Source organism: Periophthalmus magnuspinnatus, chromosome 5 (assembly GCF_009829125.3).
Source record: "Periophthalmus magnuspinnatus isolate fPerMag1 chromosome 5, fPerMag1.2.pri, whole genome shotgun sequence".
NCBI lineage: Eukaryota > Metazoa > Chordata > Actinopteri > Gobiiformes > Gobiidae > Periophthalmus > Periophthalmus magnuspinnatus.
The window spans coordinates 3,178,202-3,199,434 of record NC_047130.1 but is presented as its reverse complement, the minus strand read 5'-3'; the positions used below and the strand labels follow the sequence as shown (position 1 = coordinate 3,199,434).

The window sequence follows — 21,233 nt, the reverse complement described above, 5'->3', positions numbered from 1 at the left end:
AAGTTTTTAAGATTTTTTTATTTATTTTTTATAAATAGCCTATGTGTGGGGGGAAAAACAACTATAACAACTATATTTTCCCATTTGCAAACATGACAAAAATCCCTTTGTTATGTACATAGAAAAGGCTATGTTTTGGACTCACGGCCCCCGCTCCAGTCCAGCCCCTGGACGCGCAGCAGCACCTCCCTGTTTGCACAGAGGAGCGCACCAGTGCGCGCGTGAGCGTCAGTGCGCTGGAGATGCTTGCAGGCTCGACCAGCACCACCAGCGCTTCTCAAAGGTAGAATTTTACTGACGTTGAACAAAAAATATGAAGCGTTCAGCGGCAACAATACCCTCTGTAACTTTATGCGATGAAATGTGCTCGCGTTTGGATTAACTTTACGCATCAATTGGACCCAGCGGTTGCGGAACGGAGGCGAAATGAGGAGAACGAGTAACGGGCACCGTGGATGATGATGCCCCACAATGAACGCAGGTGTGTTCCACGTGTTTTACGCTCATATCTGTTCACATACCACTTACCTGTCAGGCAAACTTTGATAACTTCTGTGAAATTTGGCTCAGTTCGCATCTTTTCTTCACTTTTGGTTGAACTATAGCCTACGCGCTACTTGATATCTAGCTTTTCTTTAACGTTATGATGAAAAGAAAACATTTACAAAATAGCAGCCGCATGAGGTTTTACGATGTGAATGCATTTTGATAGCTGTATAGTTTACTAACGTGTAATAAGTGAAGGCCTATTCATACACAAACTTGTAATCTGGTCTAATAGTCTAAAGTCTGTTTTAATTAGCAGTATGTGGGATCCTCCTCAGTTAAATTCTATGAAACCAATTTAGTTAAATTTAGAATTATAATCCAATCAGTCCACTTTGCATTAAAATGTTTAATATAATATTATTTAGGGTATCATCTCTGTCTCTGAATCTGGACTTTATGTTGTAGCCTAAAAGAGTTGAAATTCTTGGTGACATTTCTCCCTGCCCACACCATTGGAAATCACATCCTGGATGCCTGGCACAGTCAGAATGCTAGTGTCATTCCCTTCCTTTGTTTTTAAGACACATGTTTTAATTGAATTCTTGTTGCATAATTCATATCCTGTTGTTTGGAGTACGGTGCGTTGTCAAACTGAGGCCAGTGCTTCCCTTTTAGCTCCATTGTTCTTTGACACACTCAAAGGACCTGTTTAGCAGAAAAAGTGTGTTTGTGTGTGGTGTTTTTATGAGATGGGAAGAATGGCCAGAAGGAAGTCTATTTGTAAAATGTGATTTCTATAAGCTGAGGGTTCTTGGAGCAGTGAGGGCTCCTCCTCTTGGGTTAAAGAAGACATTTAAAAGCACTAATATTCTTATATAACATTTTTATGTTAAGATACTGAATACAGTTATGTATAAGTTGAAGTGTGAGACAAGAACAAAACCTTAGAGATAGCAGGGTGCACTGTGAGTTGAAAAGGATGTGCGTCAGGGCAGGTACTAAATAACAGGAAGACCTGGGCTGTACACAGTGTGGTGAAGTATGGGTGTGTTACTTTAATCCACCATTCCAGAAATGACACTTCAGCTCCTTCTTACTCAGCTAGACTTTGCTTTAATAAATTAGCCCAATTGCACATTTCAAACTTCTCATTTATGCTGCCTCGCTAACGCAGTTAATGACTCTGGGGATCAGATGAGTCATATTTCAGTTAGTCTTAATTTAAATTTAAAATGAAGGGTGTATGTATCATTTTTCCAGACAGCGCTGTGTTATTGTTCCCACTCTAAGTACCCTGTGGCTCTGTTGTTTTTCCTGCTGATAATGTCCAGTGCAGCGCTGTGCAGGTCACCGACTACCGAGCCGAGTGCGCTTCCTTTGCCACACACACACTGCTTCAAGACTGATAAAGTCATGCACTAATTGTAATTTCTTTTGCCTCTTTTCTTTCTACACAGACTTTCAAGAACTGCATGTGCCTCAACCCAAAGCTCGGAGTCATCTGACCATCACAGTGCAGTCAAAGCTGATGTCAGGATCTTGCGTCCCAGTGCGTGGTCCCAAACCTCCAGTGGCGCCCAAGCCTAAACGACCACACAGCCTGAGTAACGGAGACCTGACTCATAGTAACGGGGTCAGTGAAGCACTCCACTTTTTCACAGAGGACAAACAGGACAAACTGGAGACATGTGAAGTGGAGGATAGCAATATTGACACTGGAGCGAAAGAGAGTACAGAGGAAGATGAAGAAAATGTGAGCAATGATGGGGACAGTATTGGCTCTGATGATACAGTCAAAGCAGATGTTACTGAAGATGAAAACACTAGCCAGGATGTGATTCTACCTGAAAGTGGCACTCTCACTGATGATGATAATTCCTCTACGCCTTTACCTTACACTACTGACACAGAGGAGGACACCGGGGATGAAGGGGATGACCGAGTAACCGTGCAGGATGACCAACTGGACAATACTGACAATGAACTTAATCATATTGAACCATGTGATGAGGTAGGAGCTGGTAATTTCGAATTTGGATTCAGCCTGCTCCCCACAGTCGCAGAGGAGTATACATATGATGTTATTGGCCCCGCGGATGATGCTAGTGACACATGCGAGTCTTGTGAAACTGTTGAGACAGGAGACATAGAGGTATGGCAACCAGAACGTGCCACCAAGGATCTCTCTGGGTGTTTTCGATTCACTGCCAGCACCGAGGATGTGTTTGGACCTTACTCTGTCATTCAATCAGTCCCAATTGATACAAGCGACACTGCTGACCCAGAGTGGGGGCAGGACGATGTAGATGATGAACCTACAAATGTGCAAACGTCTGAAACCTCAAACCAAGAACCTTATTATGTGTCATCCGATGATGTGGACAAAATGGAGGATAAGCAGATCCTTGCAGAAAATGAGGAGACCGAAGAGAACGAACACTCAAGACAGCAGAAAGAGAGAGGTGGTGAGTCAGCTGATGAGTATGCAGACATTGATGAATCGTTTTGCCCTAAAGATGAAGATGACTTTGAGCATCTCGAGGGCGTCTCATCAGAGGATTATGTTGAGATTGGTGATGAGGAGACCGAGGAAGAATCGGAAAAGAAACCTATAAAAGGTAAAAGTGCAAAAGAGAGAACTGCCAAACGGGAACAAGCCTTCCAGAGTCAAAGAAGAAGCTGCCAGCCTCGTCTCAGACTCTGCAACATCACTGTACCAGCCGATTTAGACCTGGGACGCACCCCCGAACTCACCAACAGAGTAGTGTTTGCTCACACCACCGAGGCCTTCGAGGAGGACATAGAGGAGCTGGACTGCCACATTGTGCCTTACTATGAAGACTCTGACTCTGACAGCGAAGAGCATATTTACGAAGAGGCTGGCTTTGACTCTGAAGGGGAGAACTTTTTGATTTTAGATCGTAAATCTATAGTCACAAGATCTCGGTCTTATTCAGGAAAAGTCCCAGGATATGTACCAGAAACTGTCCCAGAAGAGACAGGAACAGAATATCAGAATAATGATTATTACACTGTGGCCTTAGAGAAGAGTGAGGAATCAGAGCAGTCAAAAGTCAACACCATTATCCCTACCACCAAGTCTCGCAGATTCTTGCTATCATCTCAATCAGCTGAAGGTCCTGAACTAACTTTATCCACTACTCCTGAGTTGGGATTTACTAAAGATGAGGTGAAGATGAAGCGTAAAGATGATTCTATGTCTCTTCCATGCGTCATAACTTCTTCAGGCAGCTTCTCCCAAAAGAGTTACCATTCTTCCAGCGGAGTCTCCACACCGACATCTTTAGTAGACATCCCGCCACCATTTGAATTAGCATACATCACAAAGAGACCAGTGACCAAGAGTTCGCCCGCCCTATTGATCCACCACGAACCGACAAATGACAAAAATAAGAAGAAGAAAACGTCATTCAAACGCTTTTTGACACTGAAGTTCAAAAGAAAGTCTGATTCAAAGGGTTTCAGCGATGGAAGTGTGCGTTCCTCAAGATCGTCCTCCGAGTCAAGCCATCACGGGCCATCTAGAGTGATTGAACTTGATCGCCGGAGCACTGGTAGTTCTCCTCAACTTCATTCTCGTATAGTGAGCTCCCAACAGCGCTCGTCGGACCTACCATCCACCATTGTCCTTTATAAAGACCAGCAGAGGAAGAAAGGTGAATTGAAATCTTATGGCAGGGGCGTCTCAAGAGTAGAGTCTTTCGAAGAACGCTCACGCCGTTCCATGATGCCGCTGCCCCTTACGAAACCACGATCCATCTCCTTTCCCAGCGCAGACACTTCCGACTATGAAAACATCCCAGCAATGAGCGCAGACTATGAGAATATTCAAATCCCTGGAAGGCCAATCAGATCGCACACCGTCACTGAATTTTTTGAGAATCCAAACCGGACAACAACGCAGTGCAATGACAACGACGGTTATGTGGATATGAACAGTTTCCCCGGGATTGAGAATAAAACAACATCAAAAGTGGACTCGGAAAGGTAATGTACATGAATATTATTATTATTTTTTCTTCAAACATTTTATTCATGACTTTTACACAAGGCATCAGCTATTTCAGGTTAATAAATGAGGATTACCTGTCTTCTAGCGTTCAATTTAGCTTTGGATTTGTCTTTTCTGCGATGCCATTACTGATAAGATAACCGTCACATTTACCCATTCATTGTACTGCTGTTTGATCCCTTGTTGCTGGATTTTATCATGGTAAAATCTGAATTATGAAACACATAATTCATATTCATACATGCCTAATTGTAATAGCAATGTCATGTTTTATGGTGGTTTTCGTAAAATTTTAAGGGTGACACAAGCTCAGGTTTTGTACTGGGGACATTCAGTAGTTGTGAAGCAGCCTGCAGAGTTAGGCATCATCAGCTTTGGAAAAAAATGCCTATGCCTAAGGGACAGATTACACATTTTTTTTCGTTTTTAGATTTAGAGGTCACATATGGTGGCCGTCTTCCTCGAGTACATTTGAAGTGATAGGACAGGTAATGGCTATAGGGTAACCCACCGAGCTCAGGTTATTCACTTTACAGACTTCATTATGCACTGCAATTAAAAGTGTGGGGGCGAGACATTCCGTTCTATATAAAGAGGAAGTGATGAAGCGTGAGGAAGGGGTGAAAATGGAGGGGGGGGTGTTAATAGGTCACAAAGAGACCGAACATAAAGGTGCTATAGGTAAAAAACGTACAAACTGTAAGTGAACCGAGCAGTTGTGGTGTAATTGCTCTCCTGTAGCTGACACTTATGGCTAACTTTAGTACAGCTTTTATTAAAGTGGCCCTCTCCAGTGTGCTCTGGAGCCTGGAGGGCCCCCGCAATTTACTGCAGTGTGTGATGGAGTGAGGAATCACCGCTCTCAGACTGTAGCAAACGAGTGCAGCTGGCCGGCGTGTGGCATACTCGCTGTCACTATGGACTGGAGCGCTCACCAGTCTTAATAAAATACTTGTGTTTGATGATCTGAGAGAAGCCAAAGAGACAGCAGGCCAAGTGCTCTCCTAAGACCTGAGATAATCTGTAGGCACAATGCACATGCTGCAATAATTTTATTTCTGAATCGTGTTTGTTGCTTAATTTTTACGCCACCAAGTTTATTTAGTTTAAGGTTAATTATTGAATCATCTGGTTGTCTTTTGAGTTATCAGAGTTGCATTAAATGATTATTTCACATTTTTTTACTTTGCTGCACATCCTGCTCTTGCAGTGATTTATATGGTATTGTTAGGCGTTTTATGCTGGATGTCCTACTTGATCTCATACTAATTTCATTAATTGTACTTGGGGGATATTTTGAGGTTTGATAAATTTTTGCAAGGTATATATTTGCACTTCAGGTCAGTTATAGAATCCTTAGTGTATATTCTGAAAACATGTATTTCCAACTGTACACATGGCCATTACACAGACAATGCACTCACCATAGGCTGTGATGTTATCAATGTGCTCCATTGTAGAGGTCTCTCATCTGTCCTGCAAACTCACCTTCAGAACATTTGCCCACAGAGGGCTGTGTTGCCATGGATACCACTTTATATCTTCACAGTTTACGTTTATGTAGCCGTATGTTTCTTTTTAATATATGCAGTGTTTCAATATACCCTTTTCAAACCTTGACATTGCTGCTGTCCCATGCTGCCCATGTGACAATGACAGTGATTTATACAGAACTCATTCAGTCCATGTGACAGTATTTTCACAGAGGAACAGCACGTTTTTGTGGTCCAGAAAATGACCAAACGCTTTGAGAGAGGGGGTCACATGAAAGAGCAGTGCCTACAGGGGCAAACACACTTTTTGGAGAAGTCACAAAGCTACTGTCTGCGGGCTTGGCTCGTTTCCACTGCCTTGATTTATGTATAGCACCTCACAGACGCTGCTCCAGCAAAAGCTAAGCAGGCTCTGCAAAGAGACATTCATTAGCCAGCTGCAGAAGTGTTCAAAGAAGAAAGAAAAAGGTACACTAGTGATTCGTGGCCCAAACAAGATGTTTGTTTTTTCAAAACTGTGTGGGCTCATGTGTGCATACTACATTACAACCAAGGGCTGCTTTGTCAAAGACAGGACTCTTGCTGAGCAAGCAGTCTCAGCAGAACTGTCACAGCCAAGTGGTGCAGAGGCTCTGAAACATCGAAAAGACATTTTAACAAAAGCCAAGCATTTGTAAGTGCACCACTTTTACTGCATTCAGCATTCCTAATGGTCATGCCAAAGAGTAACAGTGAGGCAATTATGCTTTTGTCCATTTCTTTGCATACTTAATAAAGTGCAGTTTATTGAAAAGGATTGTCATTTCTGTGTCTAAAGCTCACCCCCTGGTCTCGTTGTGTGACCAAACGATTGAACTGGAGTGTTAAAAGTGATGACAAGGATATGGCCTCTGCAGCACCTCCCTGCTTGGTGCTCACATAGCCTTAGTGGTGATGAGGGAGCCATGTGAAGTGCATTGTTGTACTGGGCAGTGGCTGCATGGTGAGGGGCGGGGCGTGTGGCTGGCAGGACGGGCCTGGTGCCAGACGCCCTCAGGTCAGTGCCAGGTCATCCCAGGGGAGGAAGCAGCCTGCTCCGAGCTTCCCACAGGCTGTTTACAGGAAATGCACTGAGGGTGGAGAGCTGACAAGAGCTGAGGTGGAGACAGAGGAGGACAGGATGAGGCAGAGAGAAGGGGGGTCACCTCAGAGTACGGACTAGAGCTTCACATACTCCTTCAGGAACAAAAGCATGAGGTGTGGTCCCATAAGGAATGCCAGGTCTGCAGTTATAGTGTAGACATTCTTACAACATCCAATAAGTTTACTTTATTACAACATTTAACCTTTGAATGTGCTCTGTGTGGGTCTGTAGTGGACTATAGAAATGCCCTGTGCATAGATTAGTCAACTAAGACGAGAATTATTAGAATCAAAACCAATTATGTAGGTACGAGTGAACAACATCAAGTGAAAAAGCTGATTAAACAGTCCATTCCTGAGACTCAAGCAAACTCACCATTTTTGCTCCTTTCTGTTTTTGTGCAAATAAATCTTTAGAAGCCTAATAAAATGGTAGAGTACTAATATATTTGCTTAACTAAGACACTACAGACCGATTATTTGACTAAACAACAAAAAAACTACAACCCTGGCACATGTCTGTTACCTGCTTGTCTCATAAAAATGTTATTGTATTGCTAGTTTTCCACAGTACACTATAAATTTACATACCTATAAAACTTACATAGAGTCCCTTTAAAATAAATTGGTATTTTTTTCACTTCAGTACCCGCTATCAACACTTTAATCAGATTAGTTATAATATTTCTCTGTTTCACTGAACAACTTATACTTTTATGTAGGCCTGTCACAGTAAATGCTACAACTAAATTGGCAATACTTATGGGTATCAGTGCATTTTCTTTGCACTAGTGGGGAACTATTAATTGTTGCACTGTTCTATGATAACATTTGAGCTGCAGAGGGCTGAATAAATAACTTGACTATGACTCAGTGTTTCATTTATTTATTGCAGGTGGGAATCCTACTTTAGTATTCACTACTATGGTTTATTGTCTATATTTTCTTCACCAGTATATCGTACTTGAAAATGTGTTATTGTGACAGGCTTACTTTTGTGGTATAATGAGATCATCGTAGCGCTTTGAGAGGCTTTGACCAAGCCTGTTAAGCGGATTACAAGTGTAAGGCATTATTATTATTATTATTATTATTATTATTATTATTATTATTATTATTATTATTATTATTATTATTATTATTATTATTATTATTAATATTATTATTATTATTATTATTATTATTATTGATTCACTGTGGCTGCACATAAATCCTATTTAGTTGTGCTTAATGGTTGCAATCAAACAAACATTTGAACACACATTAACTGTGAAGTAACTATAAAAGCCTAAGGTACTAATGAGAAGACATGAGTAGTTCTCTGTAATGATGACTGCGTGTAGCCGGTGGCTGTTGTGTTGCTGCTGTCAGGAGGAGGTTGTTTACACTCTCCTCCTGTTTATGTGGTGATTTACGACTCTTGTATGACTCTTGTATCTGCTCACCTCTTCTCACTTAAAGCGTACCTATTATGCAAAATTGACTTTTTAGAGCTTTTAATCATGTTATAGTTGTTTCCCTTCTGATTAACCCCCATTTTCACTGCCACAGGTATACACCCACTGCTTTGTTCTTACTTCATTCTCTAATTTTATTTTCTTCATGATATGTGTAGGATTTTGCAGCATCCATTCATCATTTTGGTACAAATGAAAAAGAAAAAAATCAGCTAGTCACTACGAATCATTAGCTCCCATTGGGCACCACAGTTATCTAACGCCAACATCAGCAGACTTGCTCCTTTATTAAGTTGTTTTAGATCGGATTTCATAGATTATAACTGAATATATGTGAAATGTACCATTGGCATCATTTTTAATATGCACTTGTCCATATGCAGAACAGTAGCAGCACAGTACACAGACACTTCTTCTGTTCCTACCACTACCACAATTACAACTGCAATACGGTTGCTCCCGACAAATTAGTAGTCAAATGTATCCAACATGTAATTCCCATCAAGCTCCGATATATTCATTCCAATACATAAATTCACAAAGATGTTTTAAGTAAATAAAAAAATAAAATATTAGTACTGGGGTAATATTCAGTAAGATCAAAATGCACCAGCATATTGGTACAGCTTCAGTGTTTCGGCCCTTAAACCATCAAGCTTTTGTTCATTCTATCAGATTGAGACTGGAATATCAGCCTATACCTATCCATCAGTCTGCCCACCATTGACAAGACAATAGGGGTTTGCGATATAGACTGTACAAGTCCAAGAGTCAAGGTCAAAGCCACTCTTAAATGCAGTTTGGAAATCCCCTATATGAGACCATGAATCAAAGCTACCCCCATAAGAATGTTGTGTTCACTCGGTGAAGTCCAGTTTATGTTGTGTGTTATGTATGCCCTATCAGCTGTAGGGTCAGTGATGAGTAATGGTGTGCACCGCCCCCCTCAGCCCACCCAGCATGTCTGACAGTGAGACAAACTGTAATGTAGTACAGTTCCATATGAAGTATGAGTGCATCTGAATGAAAATGTAGTGGTGCAGTGGGGAGCTCTGTTAACCTTTGCTCTTCTAATAGTATTGTGCTAACACAACGCGTACGCTGTGTTTTTGAGCCATTAGTCAAAGGCAGCGTGGGTTCTATTCACAATGTTGTAGCCATCAACATGCTCTGCCAAATGTATTAATATGAACATAAAATTCAGTTTTTAACCACAGTGGCTCTGGTTACATGCACGCTCAATATCTGATTATTAACAGATCTTTTGAGTTATAAGACTATTACAATGGCATGTGAACAGCAAAAGCACCTGATTTCTTTTTGATCATGGTCCTCTGAATACTCACATGGTTCTGCAGTTTACGTGTCATTTAGATAATCTTACAGGTCCAGAAATCAGATTATAATCAGATTTTGGTGTCCATGTGAGTGGCACCAATGGTGCATGTATTTTTACTGTTATTAAATGTGCACTTTGGAGCTTTGACCCATCACCTGAATGTCACCATGATTTTGCCTGACATGTTCCATGGTATGGTGTTAGGCTTATCTTTCTTGCAGGTACTAAAAATATTTTGAGCTGGAAGCCTGGGGCTGTAAGAAGCATGGTTCCCTCTCCACAGATCTGACCTGTAACTTGACCTGGTGGTGTCATCTGTTTATCTCCATAGATATAAATGAGTTGATATATTCTAGGCAAGCAATAACATCTCCATGGAGACAAGCAGGTGGTGGACACAGAATAGTTATAGAGTGCACCTTTAAATATCAACATTTAATTCAATTTTATTTATTTATTCTAGTCTTAAACTGTCTTAAAGATTGAGAGGATCTGACAGGCAGCGGGAGGTTGTTCAATGGTCTGGGCGCAGCCCAGAAAAGGCTCTGTCACCTCTTTGGGCACAACCCACAGGAGCTGGTCAGCTGATCTCAGGGATCTGGGTGGAGTATAGGGCTGTAGTAACTCCCTCAGATAAAGAGGACCCATAGAGTGCAGACATTTAAGCAAAATAGGGACCCAGTGCAGGTTGAACAGCATAGGCATGATGTGTTCTTGTTTCTTAGTTTTTGTCAGCAGACAAGCTGCAGCATTCTGGACATTCTGTAAGTGCTGCAGGGAGCCCTGGTCCAGCCCCACATACAAAGAATTACAATAATCCAGACGCGATATTACAAATGCCTGGATTGCTTTTTCAAAATCCGTCTGTGGGAGGTAAGGCTTTAATTTAGCAAGAAGCTGAATTATGACAGAACTATTGTGCTTGTCCAGTTTGAACATAGAGTCTACAATCACCCCAGGTTTCCTCACTGCAGGGTGACAATAAGAGGACAGAGCACCTATCACACTTTCATGCTCAGGCAGTGGGTTAGTTTGGCCAAACACCACAATCTCAGTTTTATTTTGATTTAAGTTCAGGAAGTTTGTGCTCAGCTAAGTCTGCACATCCCTGAAACTTTGACTGATACACACATACACCAGATACTAACCATTCCAATATCAATATACTGTTCAGATCATTTTGGGATAAAAGTGGGCCTGGATGATCATTGTAGGTTCACCAATTAATTTAATAATACTATTACTGATAGTATGCAGTGTGCATTTACATTAGGTGCATGTATTGTATTTCTCACCTGCTCAGGGACTACAGATGGAAATTAGCTTTGGCTATTATCTGGTACAAAGCATCTTTAATGTTTTTGCACATTGTCCCTATCAAATAAACTAATAATAATTAAAAAAAGAAGCATAAGCATAACAACCACAACTTTCCACACACGAAAAATGAGGCCATAAACTCCCTGTATTTTTGCTTCTAAACCTCTTTCTGCTAGTGTAATTTTGCCATCGAGTCAATAGGTCTTAATGGGTCAGAGGTCGTTTATAATTACCATGGGTAGTATTAAGAGGATTACAGTGAGAAATGACCTACAGCGCGGCCCTCTCAGGTGCTCAAAAGGATTACTATAGAGCGAACACTGCAGCCTGACCAGTCATAAAGAAGATTACAGCAGGTCAGTGGAGGACAACAATAGTGGACAGGAAGTAGGGGCACTTAGATTAATGTCTGGAAAGATATGAGTGAAATGTGTCAAATGTTCCCACTGGTAACTCATTAATTACTAAATTTGTTTGTCCCCATTAGTGCCTACACAGAGCCATTCCCAATGGCATCCACTCCAGTTGGGCTGTCCGCTGATGAAGATCATGGGAGGACCTCGGAGGAAGAGGAGGGGGTCACTGAGCCAAGCTTTGATCGACAGGTAAAGATCACTGCTACATCAGATATCAAGCTCATCTTTTTTTTTTTTTTTACATATGTTGCATATTGTTTTGAGTTGTCAGACCTGCAATATTACATACTGTAATGAATTAGACGTAGCAATTACTTAATATAAAACTATTGTACTACACCCTTGCCTGGCGGCCAGACTGGAGCTCTCTGCATATTTAGTATCTTACATTCTGTCACCGCTTCCTCTGTGTCCTAGGCCAGACTTGGACCATGTTACCACGGCAACAGTGTTTAGGAAAACACGCTATATGATGACTTTGATCTGCGTTTAGACATAAATGATGAGGTGTGAGGAGAACCTATTTTAAGTGGAAAAGCTGTAGTACATACATTTGCCCAGCAAACAGCACTGTGCTTCCTACTCATGGACTGCACTATACCACAGACGAAATCTTACCTCCTGTTTATAACTTTGAGATAATTTTTTAAACTTGTGCTTTTCTTAGGTAATGGTTGATGATTATATATATATATTTTTTTTTCCTGTCAGTTTCATGAGTAGTATTAATGTATCACTGCACAGGTTTGTGCAGTGTTGTCTGGCTTGGCTAAAGTTTTTTAACTGAAAGGTTTTAAGCAGACTCCCGAGTGAGACTCCACACTGTCTCAGTCTTGGTTTACTTTATTTATACAACGTTTCAGTCCCTCTGACCTTCCTCAGGCTAAAGTTTCCCATCTCATGCGAAATACCATAAAAAGCCTTTTTCTAACAAGATGGACCCACCCGTCCTGCCACCAATATAATACAGCATCATGTGACAGGCATTTCCTTGTTTTCTTCTTCTTCAAAGAGAGCACACTCGAAATATTCTTGAAGTGTGTGGCTCTTTAGCTTTGGAACTGTGCTGTAATTTGGATCATTTGTTTAATGGCATAGGGGGAAAATAAGCCAGCTCTGAGTGGTTATCTTTTGATTGGGATGCTGGTCGGCCCGTGATTACCCTTATAATCAATGGCCAGTGTTACAGGCACCACACACTCTCATGCATAATGCATTGTACTTTAAATGGTTTATATTTGAGAAAAGCTCCATGTCCGTGTAGCCATAATGAAATGATCAGTCTTGTTTTGACAAGTTCAACATAGTGGTCCTTTTATTATATATTTTTTGTACCTGACTTTTTAGGCATTTCTATGAATCTTTAAGTGCAGAGAATGTCCTTTAACATTAACTATATCCATTTATCTCCCACTGGTCTCCCTCGCTGATTACCAGATTGATGGACGATCAAGAGCCTTTTACATTGCCAAAGAGCTGGTGGACTCCGAGAGACTGTAAGCATCTATGTAAATACTTCCACAAATGTACAGTAGTATATCTTAAGTTGTTGATAGCATTTTGGTTCTTTTAGCATAATCTACAGAGCAGCAATGAATATCTAACTTGTCTAAGTGCAATGACCTTGCCCTTGCACTTAACCAAGTAGTTTCTCATCATGCATAATTGAAAACTATTGTCAGAGTTTAATTCCTTTCATTAATTGTATTTTGAATTCTATCGTTTTTTAGACATGTGAGTGCCCTCAAGCATCTTCAGGAGGTAAGACCCAAGCCCTTCAGTTTTCTGGTCTTTTGTTTTCCGTCATCCATCTTATTTACTCTTACCTTTGATAGATCATCACAGTGTCTTTAGACTTATTTAGTTAAATAGTAATTATACACCTAATTCCCCACATTTAAAATGATTTATTAAAGATGGGGTACCTGATTTTTACACCTGATTAAACTCATCTCTAGCTCTCAACAACCCTTAATATCCACATGCAATCATTTTCAGGCACATGCATGGTTTTAGAACAGCTGTTTTCAGACAGCAAATTAAAACTGGGGTGGACTGTTCAAGTGCAGCCAATCAGAGCACTGCTTTTGGTACTTAATTTCAGGTTGACGAGAAATTTAAGTACTTTATTATTAGCAACAGAGAGCATGCAGGGGTCTGCAATAATAATACACTAGCATGTAAAACACAACATTTTCTCATTTACAATAAAAAGTTGAATGCTTTACATTTTGTAGTCCCTTTAGTTGAAGATCCCTGTTCATACTCTGTGCCTGTGTTGTACCCCTGTCTTTTGCCTTCCCCAGTTTACACTCTTCACCATTATCAGTGTTGTTGCAGTGAAATGGACTTCCTGCTCTTGACAATGTTGTAAAATGACACAGAGGGCGCTGTGCTGATGTTGCCTTTGTCTTTTCTCTGCTATTATGTTGTGTTTACTACAGAAGAAAAGATGACATGGGGTCTCAATGGCCACAAATGTGACAGTTTAGCACTATTTTGGACTTTGTTTTGGAAAATGGGACACCCTATACGATGTCTTGCTATATTACCATACTCACTTTTGGTGCATTTGCAGTTGTGAGCCATCCCTTGCATGCATTTGTTTTTAATATGACCTTTATGCAACTTGATCCCCCTAAAATAGTTCTCATCTTATTGAGTTTCAGTTGTACACGGTTTAAATGTGCATTCCTCTGTGACTATGCTCACTCAGATTGTGAAATGGTATGCTTTTTATTTGTACAGGGGCAGTACACAACAATACAAAAGACAAAAGTCATAGGAAAGATGCTGGTCTCAGATTATATCATGAATGCCAATTTACACCTTTAGTCCCTGAACTGGTTGGTGCAAATACTGAAAATACAGATAAACTGACCACAAATTTAACAGATATTACCTAGGGCCACATTATTCAAATACTATTCTAAAAACAACACAAAAGCAAAACACATAAGCATGTGCACTCTCACCCACTCTAACCCCTTCCACTCTCCATCCAGGCACATTCATATGCACACAAACACACACACAAATTAGATTATTTCCCCCTCCAAATTAACAACAAATTAACAATAAGTCTTCTCAAGAAATTGTAAATATTACACTTTACATTTAAAAATTAGGAACTGACCTAAAGTAAAGTCTCCAGCAGCTGCTTTGGTTCTAAAATCATTGATATTGAAGTGAGCTCTGCATCAGACAGCTGAGTATCATCATTTCTCTCTTGCTGCTGTCACTTCAGCTATGACAAAGTGATCTGTCAAAACATGAGAAAATGTAACCTTCAAAAAGTATAAACTTTATATGATAATACCATGGAATCAAAAAGAAAGAGAACAGTTGCAAACAGTGAAGTTATGATTGTTATGACAAGTAGAACTACAGAAAGAGAAAGCCATCAGTGAGCTGCTGTGTAACCTTGAGTAAGGTCACACCCTGAATGTCTAATATGTGCCCTCTTAACATGATTTATGAAGCCCTGTTGTGACTACAAAAGAACACTCTATATTTAATGTGCAATTTGGGTCTATTAAAGATCAACTAATGCAAATATTATTCCGCTGCTCCCGATCACAAATCATATCAGGTTAATTATAATAATAAACTGCTGCAAACCAAAGCACACACACTGAAGCCACATCCCTGTACTCTGCACCTCTCAGTGATATGCAGTCTTAAACCTGACTGTTCTTTGTGCAAATGATGTGTTTTCACAACTTTATAGCTCTGTCCCCTTGGCCTGCTCTGTTTTGAGGTGCCTCTATACACTGCCTAATTAAATCCTTTTCCCACCTCTGAAGGTGACATGGGGCTTCACATGGAGTTGCATAATTCATAAGCACACTCGGCTCTTGTTATGCTGCTCTGTATGTCACATTATTCAGGCAGACATGTGTTATCTGTTTGGTGGAGGAAGTGTGACTATTTTCTTACAAACAATAAAATATGATTCACTGAGAAGTTCAAATCCTACTCCTCCTTCTCCTAACCTGCTGTCGTCAAAAACCCACGTCTGCGGTCCACAAATTGTCCCACTAAAACAAACACAGTCATTGTTTATTTACTCACTGAAAACCATAGCTGAGATTGCGTCTTTCCAATACTAAATAATTATACTATGATCCCGAACTACCCCCCATTTGTAGGTGCTGAAAAGAGAAAAGTAAGCACAACTAACTCTCATGCTAACATTAGAACCATATATCCTAATTTAAATCTATCTAATCTACAAGGCTAACAGGTCAATCCCAGCTCCAACCTTTGCTGTCATTGTTTCCTGGGGCAAGACACTTAACCCACCTTGCTTATGTGTGTATGACGGTAGATATTTATTATACTGTGGGAACTAAAATCTGTATACACACTCAAAGGAACCTGCCAACCTCATGGGGACGAAAATCTGCCCCCCATGATGTAAATCTTGAGTTAAAATATGTTAAGATTTGGTTAAGGTTGCACAAGTAGTAATTCAAATCAATGTAATGTCTCCAAAAAACATTGAAACCCAACAACATGCAGATTGAAAGCCTCACTTCCATCAGTCTACTCCAGGGCAGCTGTGGCTACAAATCAATGTTATCAGCACCGTATACTATTATTATCAATAAAAGAAATCTATTTTATTGATATTTTCTACATGCAATGAACTGAATAACAATTTGTGGATTAGCAAGATTCGAGTGATCTTAGGTGAGAGAGAAATACAGGAGCCATTGTCCCATTGTTTGATAAGGAATAACAAGAATACAAAGAATTTCCAGCCTCTTGCTCCACATCGGAAGGGAGGCAGCGCTTCTCTGCTCTTGCTGGACTCTCTGCAAACTGTCCCTTCTTGTTTGCCACCTGTGACCTTTGAATGGATTGTATCTGTTGAGTTATGACCAAGCATGACTGGCTGCTCAACCAACTGCTTAATGCTCCAGCAGCCCGACCTTACGTGAAGAAAGAGGCGGTGAGATAAAGTGGTGATCCTCTATTACTGCGAGTGTGTATTGGTCATTTCGAGCCACTAAAATGTCTGTGTCCCTGCGTTTGATGAATGCTGGCTCCCATTGGGTCGATTGTGGTCTATGATGAACGGCGAGGATTGGACTGACCACTGTTGCCACGATTACGTCGTAAACTACAGGGATTCTTCTCTTTGTTTTATCTCTAAGCTTGACTTATTATCGGAATAAAATGGCCCTTTACACGTATCCTGTACAATTTATATGGTGTGGCATTTCCAGACAGTCATTTTTTTATTATTATTTTATGTGTCAGCTCTTAATGGTTCACTTACTTTCTTTTTATGTCTGTGTAAATGCAGTGCGTTTTGGAGCAACTATGAAGCTATTTATGTTAGTCACTCAGGCTTTTGTTGTCTCCAAATTATACATGTTTTTATCAGTAAAGACCAGAAATATAAGATATAGAATGCTATAAAAAATAAAAATACTTGAAAGCATTTGGGTTAAGGTACTCTATTGTCCCCGTAGGAAAATTTGTCCTCTGCGTTTGACCCTTCAGTGCCTCTGGGGCAGTGTGCGGCACTCAGGGACCCATCTCCAGATCTATAGGCTTAGTCAGGATTACCTTAGCTGGAGGATTTCACGTATTGTGCATGTTTTTGGTTGATGGAAGCAACCAGAGTACCCAGAGCAAACCCACATTGACAAGGGGAGAAACACCACACAAGCAAAGTCCACACAGAAAAGCCCGGGTGGTCTGAGAGTTGAACCAGGAACCTTCTGAGTCCTAATATAACATTTAATAGTTAATAATACATAAAACTTATATATTGCTTTTCAATACCCAAATATTCTTCACAGTTGAGAACAATTCAAGTCAACAGAGGCCCTACATTTTGCAATCTTGGCTTAAGAAAAGTGGCACACCCATGTAGACTACAACTGTTTCTTTCTTTCCAGTTATGTTGCAAGAAACATAACTTTTACTGCATTCTTAAAAATCATCAGTAGTAATTTTCTTTTGTATTTGGGCACCTGTGTCTGTGTGTAAAAGGCAGGATTGTGTCATTGAACATCAAGGCCATTATGCAACAACACCTGGTGCATGTATCATGTGCCACCAGTGCCGCCTTTCCTGAAAGCCTGGACAGATCCCGGAGTGAGGGGGGGGGGGGGCTGGGGAGTGCATGGGGGGTGACGAAGGGAGGAGGGAGGATGTTTAGGAGCGTCTGACCTTCCTTCCTCCCATTTTTCTCTCTGTACATTCCTCGCCTCCAAGAGCTTTCATTTCTACAGCTCTTTCTTCTCCATCCCTCTCCAATTCTTTTCATTCAGCAGGCTGTTTGGGCTGTGAATTCAACTGTGGCCCTTACATTTAAAATCTGTTTCAGTTTTATGCAGCTAAAACCATGACCAGTTGAAGATGTGAGACAGGCCTCTGCTTTGATAATGTTTAAATCCAGGCTCAAAACGGTTCTGTTTAGCTGTGTATACGACTGAAAGGTTTTTATTCTGCGCTCTTCTCTATTAATCTTAATTCATTTATGATTATTTATGTTTTAATTTGTTGTATTGTGATTTTAACGCCTTTCTTATTCTGTAAAGCACTTTGAATTACTTTGTGTATGAATTATGCTATACAAAAACTTGTCTTGCTTTGCCTTCTATACTACTACTAATGATAATACTTTGGTAATACTGCTAAAACTCTGCTTTTTGGTCATGTATAGAGAGATCAACAATACTCTATTACAATAAAACTTTACAATTCAGCAGCTGTGCTCCTCAGCTCTGGAAAGCCCTCCCTCCTGACCTCCATAACACAGACTCAATCCCACACTTCAAATCCAAACTCAAAAGTCATGTGTTTAGACCAGCCTATTCACTCCACCAGACCACCAGAGTATAACTGCACTGTCCTTTTTTAACTATATGTTTTAACTTTTTATACATAGTTATTGCTGTTATTACAAGTTATTAACAATTCAAGAGTTTTGGAATAAGTTTGCATTTTGCTCTTCCCTGTGTGTAGGACTTCAGAGCAGCCGTTGCAGGGGCAGTGGGGGAGGAGGGAGAGCCTGTGCTGGATGATCAAAGACTGGGGGAGATACTAGGAGTGCTGCCTCAGGTCTACAACCTCCACAAAAGCCTTCTGTCCGAGCTGGAGGAGCGCATTAGTCAGTGGTAAGAGGTGCAATATTATACACTGTAATGCAAGCTAAGCAAATCTTTTATGTATTTGAATTTATCTGAAAATTATGTATTTTTTCATAAATCCGTGTATGGTTTGCTCTTAGTTTTTTTTAAATATTTTGATTCCCGCATAAGATTATTGGCAATTTGAGGTTCCCAAGGCCTGATTTACTGTGTGGCCTTAGATCCACCTATGTTAGCGCACAGAAAAATAGTTTATTTCTTAAAATGGAAAAATAAATAGAACACTATTACATAATATTTGATATATATTTGAATCATTTCTACGAACCCCATGTGTCTCTGCAGGGAGGAGAGTCCCCGTATGGTGGATGTGATTTTGTCTCATGGTGAGGACTTCCGAGTGTTTGACACCTACATCTCTGAGTACGACCGCAGCATGTTCCTACTGGAGGAGAGCCGCAGAAACAGCCCAGCTTTTGCCAACATTGTCAAGACCTTTGAGGTAACACATTCTTTTACTATAGTCAACACTTTCCTTTTTGTTAATGCACAGTTCAAGTCATAATTTAAACCAAATATCCACAATTAAAGGTTTCTTATCATTTATTTTTTAGTCAGTTTGGAAATTATGAGTAACTTGCTTCATATGTCACTTAAAGGCACTGGTTGCAGTGATCCAAAGTTATTTGTCACTTCCTTGTGTATTGCAATCATAGTAATTGTTCACCTCAATTAGCTTACACGTGCTTTTTACAACTTTCAGATGCCAGAGTGTAGTTTTGCCAACAACGATTAGCTGCTATAACAGTCCACTTCCTGATTATCGGACAATAAAGAGCTTTATAATTAGACGCAGACAGCACGCAACAGATATATTTTTCAGCTCAACAGCTGTGATATTTTTTACTGGTATTTGCTCAAATACCTGGAAAAAAATGTTGCTTTTTAATTTTGCTAGATCCTCTATATATTTTAAACAGTGAATTGGCTACAGATATCGAACCTGTTTTTATTTTTTAGTTTTTTTAGTTTCGTTTTTTCTCTTTTTTTTAACAAACCAGGACTTACCACAGATTTTGCCACACAACGTCCATGAGAGACAATGGCCTTTGTAAAGCCACTCTATCTTATTCCTCTCCATGGGACTGACCTTTCCACTGTCATGCTCACATACTTTATTCGCACTCCACACCAAAGTACTCATTCTTTGCCTGCATGGGTCTCTTTCTCCTGATCCCCTCTGGAGAGATGAATCCATCTGATATCCAACTATTCTGGTTACTTCTAATATATTCAGTCACGCAAACTGTTCTTAATCACCAGCTAATTATCTCAGGCCAAATACACCTTGTCTAAGCCAGTTTACAGATCACCCCATCAAACAAAGCTGCGCTAACGGAAGCCAATACGAACAAAGCGGTCACCCGATAGATTTCTCATTTCCCGCCTCTTGTGTGCACCATTGATTATGCATTCTGAGCATCAAAACAGCTGCAGAGCATTCAGATCACGGTGCCCTGGCTGCTGTGTGTAATTTAGCCATCATAAGACAGTAATTACTCAATATTGTCAAACCAAATTTATACTGGGGCATTACGTCTATTATCAGTTGCGTGCTGTAATCTGATTTGCTATGAGAGGCCGACACAGCGGTTCCAGGCGTTTCGGGTTTGATAAGAAAAGTGAATGGACAAGGCACCAACTGTGTGCGCTCATGAATATGGAATAGCAGCTGCCCCGTTCCACCCCACAAAAAAACAAACCAAAAAAAACTTCAGAAATATCTAATTTTGGAAGAAACGATGTCAATAGTTGAGCTGTAGGATTAGCAAGAAATTTGGGGGGAAAAAAACAAAAAACAAAACAATATTCTCTATGTAAACTTAACCCCTATTTGCAATTCAAACATTTATAACTGTCTTTGGGTCTATCTTCAATGAACTGCATTAAGAACACGCTGCTAATTAGCATAGGTTACATGTGCATAGAGGTCTATTAGGTCCTTTAAAGGGTCCTGTCCACACCATTGCTTACTGCGACTTACAAATAGTGAGTGATGGATGCTGTAGTAAGGGAACTGTGTCTTGGGAGTAACCCAGTGTGTGTGACTCTGCTGTAATGAGGCAGAGAGAGGGTCAGGGCAGAGCAGAGGTTATAGAAGACGCTGTGCCTTACACTGAAGTTGCTTATTTGAGGTGATTCTCGACTCACCTTTGTACCTGAGGCGCTAGTGCGTTAAATGAGTGTGTGTGAAGAAGACATACTGTGAGTTTTATAATATTTATTAACCAACAATCACATGGACTGGTTGTAATATGGCATAAAAAAACAAAAAAAAAGAACACTTTTTTAACCCTTTTTGAGTTAATTTTTTAAAGAACTTGATGGGCAGAGATGTGGGTGGAGTTGGTTGTATTTGAAAACCTATTTTTTTAAAGCATTCAAGCCTTGA

At 40.3% G+C, this 21,233-nt stretch overlaps 1 protein-coding gene across 2 annotated transcripts in view; it reads left to right on the top strand.

Annotated features, from left to right (window-relative positions):
• Positions 1–230: 230 nt before the first annotated feature.
• Positions 231–21,233, top strand: part of fgd5a (FYVE, RhoGEF and PH domain containing 5a) — a 42,949-nt gene continuing 21,946 nt past the window's right edge. For both annotated transcript variants that reach the window (XM_033966288.2, XM_033966284.2), the window contains exons 1-7: positions 231–481; positions 1,947–4,497; positions 11,741–11,858; positions 13,107–13,165; positions 13,400–13,430; positions 18,657–18,808; positions 19,127–19,283. In XM_033966288.2, the coding sequence (XP_033822179.1) occupies positions 472–481; positions 1,947–4,497; positions 11,741–11,858; positions 13,107–13,165; positions 13,400–13,430; positions 18,657–18,808; positions 19,127–19,283 (3,078 nt within the window). In that variant the 5' untranslated portion in view covers positions 231–471. The remainder of the gene's footprint in view (positions 482–1,946; positions 4,498–11,740; positions 11,859–13,106; positions 13,166–13,399; positions 13,431–18,656; positions 18,809–19,126; positions 19,284–21,233) is intronic.